Source organism: Branchiostoma floridae, chromosome 4, assembly GCF_000003815.2.
Source record: "Branchiostoma floridae strain S238N-H82 chromosome 4, Bfl_VNyyK, whole genome shotgun sequence".
Taxonomy (NCBI): Eukaryota; Metazoa; Chordata; class Leptocardii; order Amphioxiformes; family Branchiostomatidae; genus Branchiostoma; species Branchiostoma floridae.
The window spans coordinates 12,877,963-12,887,210 of NC_049982.1; the positions used below are offsets into that span (position 1 = coordinate 12,877,963).

At 41.5% G+C, this 9,248-nt stretch overlaps 1 protein-coding gene across 1 annotated transcript in view; it reads left to right on the forward strand.

Moving 5' to 3' along the window:
* The window catches only part of LOC118414902 (D(1) dopamine receptor-like), a 37,018-nt gene extending 29,338 nt beyond the window's left edge, over positions 1-7,680 (forward strand). The window contains exon 2 of the mRNA XM_035819198.1: positions 3,990-7,680. Coding sequence (XP_035675091.1) covers positions 4,069-5,178 — 1,110 coding nt within the window. The 5' untranslated portion in view covers positions 3,990-4,068 and the 3' untranslated portion in view covers positions 5,179-7,680. The remainder of the gene's footprint in view (positions 1-3,989) is intronic.
* Positions 7,681-9,248: the final 1,568 nt, after the last annotated feature.

Consider the following 9,248-nt stretch of genomic DNA (forward strand, 5'->3'; position numbering starts at 1 on the left):
TATGCGTAGTCAAAGACTGGTGGAGGATTCACGCTTGTACAGTCAGAAGAAAGGTTACGAAAAGGTCCTTTGTCCTTCACGATACCGAGTATCATTTATGAAAGCATGAGATTGGTAACTAATGGCACTGACTAATCCGTAAGAATAGGTCATCGGGCTTTTAGGATCCTAGAGAGCGGCGAGTGGAAAATGCAGGCAATGTGTAGGTGTGTTGAGCGGGTGAAATTGGTGTCGCAAGGTTGAGCAGGTAGAGTAATGTAGTAAAGCTTGTGAATATAACATCGCGTTTGTCCTGCGTTACCGTGACACCTTCAAAGCAGGGATTTCCCGTCACAGTAATGAAACAACTGCCGCGCTGTAGATAACCTGGGGAATTTTCCACAAGGCAGCATAGTGGCAAGTACACGAAGGCAGTATGACTAATTCTACTCCCACAAACCCAATTCCGTGACGTCATCCTTCATTCACCGTTCGACATCGTACGGCATGTCACTGCTTTATCTTACTAGGGGTAACGTAAGCCTAATTAGATGTTTCTAATCCTACAAGCAGTATGTTAGTTTAGCAATGCATCAGAATCCCTTTGAGAAATTGTTAAAAGGATTTTTTAAAAGTCCTTTTTAAAGATTGCCGCACTATTCTTCATCATTGTTTTGATAACAATTTGTCTCTTTATTATTAATAAAGAGACATTCAATAGCTGATAAAGAATTGATTAATAATATTAATCAATTCTTTATCAGCTATTGAATGGTACGAAATGATAAAGAGGTAATCATAATCCATCTCCAACCGTGTCACTGTGTAATAAACGTCTCGCTGTTCAGCCCCGGAAATGCCCAAAGCTTGACATTCGTCTAAAAATATTTTATTCTAATAAATCAAAGGCGTAAAATATGGAAGAGTGTGAATAAAATGACACCAGGACAGGATATTACCCTGTCGAACCCGCTCAACCATATTAAAGATATAAGTCGCACATGTTACAAAGTACAAAGTTTGTCTGTTGCTAAGCCAAGTGCAAAGAAGGAATTTTTCATTTATGGTTTATATTCACAACTAGGTAGGAAGACTTTTAAAAAGTCATACTTATACATACTGTAATAGAATAGCGTGCTCAGGATATTTAGTAACTCATGACAAAGGAAATCTTGCGGCCAAGCCTTATTTCTAGGACACAGTTTGTACACAAGTGACCTAATGAAAACATGAACAAGAGTTGCCCCACGCGCATCGTAAATGTCACCTTTTCATCTGAGATCCCATCTGCAGTGCATGGATTTCTGTGTCAGCTATGACATTTATTCTGCCGTATCCACGGAGACTTCTTAAGCTACTTTTTTCCCTTCAGAGCCGTCTGATATGATTACTCTTAAGGACAAACTCATCTACCCCGACAACCCTTACATTAATGGATGTTCTGAAGATTTTCCACTTGTCATCCTCCCAGGACCGGTAGCGGAAAGCCATTAGCCACATGGGTGACCAGCCACGTCTACCACAGATTGACAATAAGGCGTAAATCAGACGAGTACCTTCCACCCCCAGGCCCTTAGCGACCTAACATCAGACACAGGTCACCCTCAACTGTCTGTGTGTCGATCATGTTAGATTCTGCGTGTTTTACCGCTCTTTGTCCGGCGAAGTGAGACGGCCTGGCTGAGAATACCCGTGATGCCGGCCGATAACGTTCTAATTTGGCTGTTGGTGTATCATACACTATTTATTCATTCAAACATTGTTACATGAACAGCTCGTCAGAACAAATGCGCAGTAGCCCCCACTCCGCCGTCCATGCCTGTCTCTGAGGCCTTATGCAGTGACCTTCAAATGCCTTTTCCTAAGGCGAGCAGTGATTACTCGACGTAATGAAGTACACAGTCAAGATCCTATTCCGTAAGGTTTGCTGGTTTCCGGTAGGCGAAATCCCCTGATTCTTTGCAATTTCCTGAGAAGAATATTGGACTTTCACTTAAAACTCACACCCTACCACGTAGATAGAGCGTGAGTTGGTGGAATAGATTCTAAAGCACTTCACTTTGCCCACGCATAACGGGTTTAAGCGCACCCAACAGTTCGGCACTTTATAGAATTCCTGGATGGCCGCAGACTATTCACGATGCCACGTAAAAGCGTAACGTTATATAATGTATTACATGTACATCGCTAACTAATTGCTTTTTCCAAGACTTACGCAATTTCTACGTACAGGTAGTAAGAAAATGCCACTATGTTATGGTCACATTTATCATTGGCAAGTATTGGTCCTTTGTACGTTCACGTTAAGCTTTTATCGATTTTCGAAAAATAGCACTACTACCAAGGAGAGCTCACGTCAGAAAGAAAGTTAGAGACATCTCGCTACGTCAGCCTCTGCTGTTGTAGGAAGGTTAAAACAAAGTTGAAAATGGGTCACTCAACAGTATTTCAGTGCCCTTGATAATAGTGCTAAGGTGTCATAGTTTCTACCAAGAACTATATCTCCACTACAGAATAGATTGGTGCCATTGGCGTTTATGACTTAGTTAAATTATGTCAAATGTCTATCCGTATTACTTCTTTTCACTTTAGATAGCACAGAAAGGCTTCAGATTGTTGCGTCATCGCATTTTGGATTCGTTAGCACTTAACGGTAGCGTATGAAAGTTTAAAGTAGTATACGTCAGAGGACAGACCATCTTTGACCTTATCATGCCTCGTGGGCAATACACAAAGACTGCACAGAGTGATGTATTGTTGCGGTAAGTAAGCTGAACTAGGGATATTTCTCGGTGCCGTTCAGTCTCCAGCAAGCTACATTTGTATCTCGATAAATGGTTGGGTAGCTTGAAGGCGTAGTCTCATGCGGTAGATTCTGAAGGGAGCACAGCGACAGTGCGTCAGCGGAATCCCATGAGAAAAGTTTCTTTCCAATGACATTCTATAGGTTTTGACTTCGATACGGGATGATGACGAGTTGTGGCAAGGATTGAGGAAATTTTGAAGTGTGTGCATTTTTTTAAAATTTTGCTTCATATCATTACACGGCTCTAAAGCAATTTCAGATGTCTTTCGTCAAGCTAACTGGAATTTGTCTCTGTCAAAGTGCAAAACGTGTCCTTGTCGAGAAATGTTGGAGAATTAGTCCAAGTGAGTGGAGCTCAAGCGGAATAATTGCTATTTAAAAAGCGATAAAGTAAAGCCAGATTTGCTGCACCATCTCTTACAGAGAATGGCTATAGATTGGGGAACAGGTTACTCCCATGGCCCACGTTCCCACAACGACACCTACTTTTGATGGCGGCCCCTCTCGTATGTAGACTGTTTCATATGATGTACAATTTCGCGAGGATGCCCATCTAATACCGTGCCCTAAGTTGGGCAGGTGGTCTGACCGATGAAGTGCTCTACTCTTATCCAGAATGATGGCTCCTCCGTCGGGATGGCTATATGAATCCCCACGTTTCTGTAGAAAACCTTTAACTTCAAACACGCTAGGGTAATGGTGTTTGAATGCAACAGACGAGGCATGTAATACAGAGTTGGCTGATGAAGAATATATATATATGCCATTGCTAATGCCAACATCTCAGGGTCTCTTTGGAGGTCTCATAAAGCAGCAGCAAACGCAGTCTAACATCATACCCTCTGAGCCTGGAAAACTAATATCTGCCTGACAACGTCTCTCTAGCTATAGGTTGTTCTGATTGTGTGCCTATTCTATTCCCCGTCCACATTTTCACAAACAGTTGGATGACTAACAGGCAGTAATTTTGAAATAATACGTGCAGAAGGTAAAATGGGAATCGATCATGTTGAGACAGCGTGGCGCTATACAGGTGAAAAATGCACGATCGCCAGCAATGTCATCCTCAGGGTTAAACCCAGTCCCAATTTGTAATTAAATCACTGTGATTTTATAACTGTATTAACACTGGGGCGTATTCAATATGCAAGGCCTTGGATATCTATAGCATGTAACATTACTTTTTTTTCTGATTTTATCACAGAAATCCTACTGGAGATACACGGCATAGGGAGGGACCGGGTTTTGCAGATCTCCTGCGCTCATCAGCCGTGCCAGGAAACATGACGATGGTGGCTGTAAACAACAGCACGAACAGCTCGGACATGTTCCAAGGATGGGAAGACCTGGATGGAGTGGACCTACTCAGGGTTGTTGGAGTAGGCGGAACTCTGTACCTCATAGTCCTATTGACGATCCTAGGGAACCTGATGGTTCTAACTGCAGTCATGAAGTATCCACATCTGCGGTCCAAAGTCACCAACTATTTCATCTGCTCCTTAGCTGTATCGGACCTGATGGTAGGTTTCCTGGTCCTGCCCTGGGCAGCGGCTCAAGAGCTACTGGGATACTGGCCATTCGGACAGTTCTGCTCGACCTTCGTCTCACTGGACGTCATGTGCTGCACAGCGTCTATCTTGAATCTATGTGTCATCAGCGTGGATCGATACTGGGCCATTTCGGACCCTTTCAAGTACGAACGAGACATGACCTGCTGTCGGGCGGCCATCATGATTGGTCTAGCCTGGTGCTTGTCAGCAATGATCTCCCTCATTCCCATTGGTCTAGGCTTTCACCATATAGGAGAAACTATAACCGTCACGCAACGTCAGTGTGAGTCGAACATGAACGAAATCTACGCCATCACGTCCTCTTTCGTCAGCTTCTACATTCCTGTCATCATCATGGTCTTGGCCTACAGCAAGATCATGCAGATCGCTCGGCGGAAATACGAGGACATTGCTGCACTTCACCGCTCAGTCAACCAGAACACGAAGTCCGTACAAGAGTCCAGAACAGCCCTGAGACGAGAAACGCGAATATTCAAGACTCTAGCCTGCATCCTTGGCGTCTTCATCGTCTGCTGGCTGCCCTTCTTCATCCTCAACTGTCTTCTGCCGTTCTGCCCGCTGCGAACGGGAGGGAAAGCAAACTTTACATGCATAGACCACACTGTATTCACAGTGTTCGAATGGCTGGGTTGGGCCAACTCCATGCTCAACCCCATCATCTACGCTTTCAACAATGACTTTCGGAAGGCGTTTTGGAGGATGTTGTGTCGGCGTGTGGCCTACAGAGGAAGCGACACAGCGGTAAACTTTCCCTGCTGTCCCGCGGACACCTACGAAATGGCGGAGTACAGGACCTCCAACAGAGCCCCCAGGTCAGTATGACAACGACAGCAGTTTGACGAACAGGACACCTTCGAAGAGATCGAGATGACGGAGGTCGGAAGCTACAACGTTGGAGAGTAGACCGGTCTACATGGTACGGGTTCCTCATGGGAAAGGGAGCAAGGACATACAGGGTAAACTGTGCTTAAAGGAAAGCACGTATGAATCAAAAGCATTGACATTCCACGTAATTAACAGTTGACATATTGTTGCTGCAGCAGTTAAACTTAAAACGGTGACGACACCATCATCTCCAACACCATAGAGAGATGCTCAAACCAACACGTAACCATGAACTCAGAATCACAATGGTCTCTATTGATTTGTGAGTGTACATGTATATCTTAATCAAGAGCAACAAATAGAAGCTATACATTGTAAGGAAAAAATATATTGTATTTCAGCCGTACTCTCTACTCATGTAAACGGCTAATTTGACGTTTTAAAAGTATTGTGTAAGTTGTGTGGAATGGATCAGACGTTGGTGGTTATTTGTAAACGTCCATAATGCTGCATGTAACACGAAGTCAATTATGACACACGACAAAAAGCTATGGCAACATCGCTACCTGTACGATTGCCCAAGGTAACACTAATTCCGCCTTAAAATGTGAAAGAGTCACATATATAACTGTTCTGTACAGCAGTCACCGCTTTACATAACCCGTCCTAATTGTGGACTCAAGAGGCTTCACACACGCACCAACTCCCACGCAGAGCTTCAACTTAGGCGCACAGAGTAACCATTCGTTTTAAAAATTATATTTCACCCCTACCACAGGTATTGTATGAAATACATTATTTTTCCTGGCGAATCTTCTCCTCCTCCTCAGGCTACTTTCAAATCGTTTCATCTCTGCATTTTTGACCAAATTTGGCACAGGGGTAGAGTATAGAAATTTAAAATTATATCATGACCAACTTTAAACTAGAAATTTATACCACCCGTGCGCTGGTAGCATAACCTTTGGACCTGGCATTTGGTATATGAGTGCCTTGGACATCTGCCTATAAGATTTTGATACTAGTTTAATTTTTTGGCATAAAGGAAATCAAAATGCTTAATTTGCAATTTTCGGTCATTGTATGACCAAATATGTACATCCACGCCTCTTTCGCTATGATATTACACCGTAGTGATTTTTAACATGCCCATAGAACTATTAACAACTGTGATATACATTTTAGACCAAAAAGCACATTGATGGCCACTGTGCTCTGGTATTATAATCAGATGATCTGCAACTTGGTACAGGAATACCTAGGACCTTTATTCGCAGGAACTATGCACTTTTTGGCATACGCTTCTTTAGAATGATGTATTTGAAGATTCTAGGCCATTTTAGATCCATAAAGTACAAGTTGGTCTTCTGTACCCTGGTATTTCAGCCAGGTGGCCTAAGAAGGTACGGGCATGCCTAAGACATCTGCTTACAGGACGTTATTATTCATATTTTGGCATGCGCTATCCAAGAATGGTTTATTTGGATAATTTAGACAAAAATATGTAATCTGACATTGTTCATTCATGCAGGGGAACATCTGAATTCACTTGAAGACAAGATTTACTATGCAAAATTCAATTTTGTGAGCAGAAGTGTTTCTGATTCATTTCAAATGTGGGAACTACTAAAAGAGAACATTCTCGGACGGGGTTGTTTTTCTTTAACTTCAATTTTGCACTTTCTTAGAGGAATTGTTTTCAAACCGGTCCATTTCAACTAGGAATGCCACCAGAAAAGTCCATTTCCAATAGAGGGTGACTTTTCAAAATTCATTTTTGGAGCAGTTTATTTTTGCATGAGGAGGGAAAAGGGTAAAATATGCTGTATTGCTCGCAAATGTTGCCTGTCTATTGTTTACAAATATTGTTTTAGTGGCCAATAATGGGAGCGTAGTATCTTATCAGTTGCCGTTTAGAGCAATGACTTACAACGATGTTATCTGTACCCATGACTGTTGCTGTTGAGAACACCTATTGATGGATGGCTGTCATTTTGTATGAAGTGTATTGCAGGTTAACGTCAGTTTGTGTAAGTGCCTGAGTTATAGATCTGTTGGATTCTAGTCAGAAATGTAACTTTGAGTATCAGAGATATTTGAGTATAGTTTGTGAATATTTTTTGTTATTGTAATCACCATGACATTTAAGGTTACATGGTAATTGTTAAGTATCAACTCGTAACTGTAGGGTATCTATGTGCTGCAACTGTGGAGATATTCGTACAGTTTAGACTTCAATTTGATCATGTAGGCAAAATGTACGTTTCTGTATACGTATCAACTATCACAAGGGGCACAGAACAGCTGCTTGCCTTCAGGGGCTACAGATCGTCTTTGATGTACAGATGAGTTCGATATTGTCGCTACAGGTAATCCGTGTCAAATGTGCGTGTTATGGAGTAAAGTTGACAAGAACGTAAAAAGTCGGTTTAATCTTTCTTGTCAGATTGGAAAATTTGGAGGCTGGCGATCTGCATTTACCGCAATTGTCAGCTTCCTAGTTTAAGCATATCACATTCCCATTTAGATTTTTCTAATCAATCAATCAATCAATCAATCAATCAATCAATCAATCAATCAATCAATCAATCCGTGAAAAGGAACATTTATGACAAAGCGTACATGTAGCTTGGAGAAGCATTGAGTTTGCTTGTTTGTTTATTTATTTTCAAACGCCTGGGTAGCCTATTCAGTTTAGAGAAACTGGTTTTCAGTAGGACCCAGTATTTACATACAAAGAAATGAAAGCATGTTACAAAGAAAATAAATAGACATTACACTTCGGAACATATAAATACAAATGAAACATTGAAACGGCTGACAAATCAAAGTACTCCGAGGAGTACTCAGTCTTCCTTAACGTGAGTAGTTTTGGCATCTACAGCGTTACTGTCATTATCAGATTTGACTGGGAAGCCGAGGTAAGTATGGTCTGAGGAGACAACTTGTGAAGAACCTTCTGAGGGTTAAAACCGATCGCGATTATTATCAATACTGTATCAATTATTTCCTATCGATTCAAGTGGTCCATCAGCAATATAATCCAACTGTTCGGCACATGTGCTCTCAATCATACTTTTATGACAGAAATAACCTTATAAGACGAATTTCAAAAGGCAGTCATTCTGCTAATTCTGTACAATCAGAGCGACTGGGCCCTGGATTATAGATTTTTCCATCAAGTCACTCCCAGAAAATATTTAAAGAATACACATGAAAAATAGCTTGTCATTCATGAATTGCCGATTACGTTACGTAAAGGAATAATCTATCGCCTCATCGGTCAATAAATATAAAAGCTTTCTAAGCTGAGAGCAGTCACTGCGGTAAATATAGTACTTAAATGATTTTCCTACATACAAGATTCTCATGGCAATGTACTTTCAATGTGACGGAGCTTGATTAGTAATGTCAAATTATGCATCATAAGTATCCAAAGTAAAGTGTCAATACAAAACTGCACCACAGGCTGCGTAATGCGACTTCGTGCTATTGTAAATGGAGTGTAAAGCGAGGCCTAACCTATTGATAGTCTCAGCAATGGTAGCCGAACTGTGTTACTAGAATCCTGAATCAAATTGTACACATCGTCGGTTGCAGTATGCGATGATCGATGTGGTATTCATGCGATGCTAAGCGGATTATTCTCCATCTTTTTCTACTCTGTGCCATTACGTGATGTCTACAGTAGCTTTGGTACTCCTTTGGCACGCTTTCAGCTTTCTATCAGTTTAAAAGCCCAGGAATCTATGGACTCAGAAAAGGTATACTTTATGAGCAGTTAGCTATAACTATACGACGATTTCCTTGATAAGTGTTATAATCGATATTTCTGCACAGTGGTCACACTGGTGCTTCAACCATTGTAGGTTACCTTTTGACCTTGAAACCCGTCTGCAAATACCATCGTGCTTTTCGGACTACTAAACCAGTGATTCCTAATGCAAGTGAGAATATTGGGGGCACCATGCTTCATAAGATGAAGCAATTTCACAAGGAAAGTCTTCGAGATATCCATATGCTATGTAAATCCATTCTCTATTACCAAACAACACACTTCATATCAA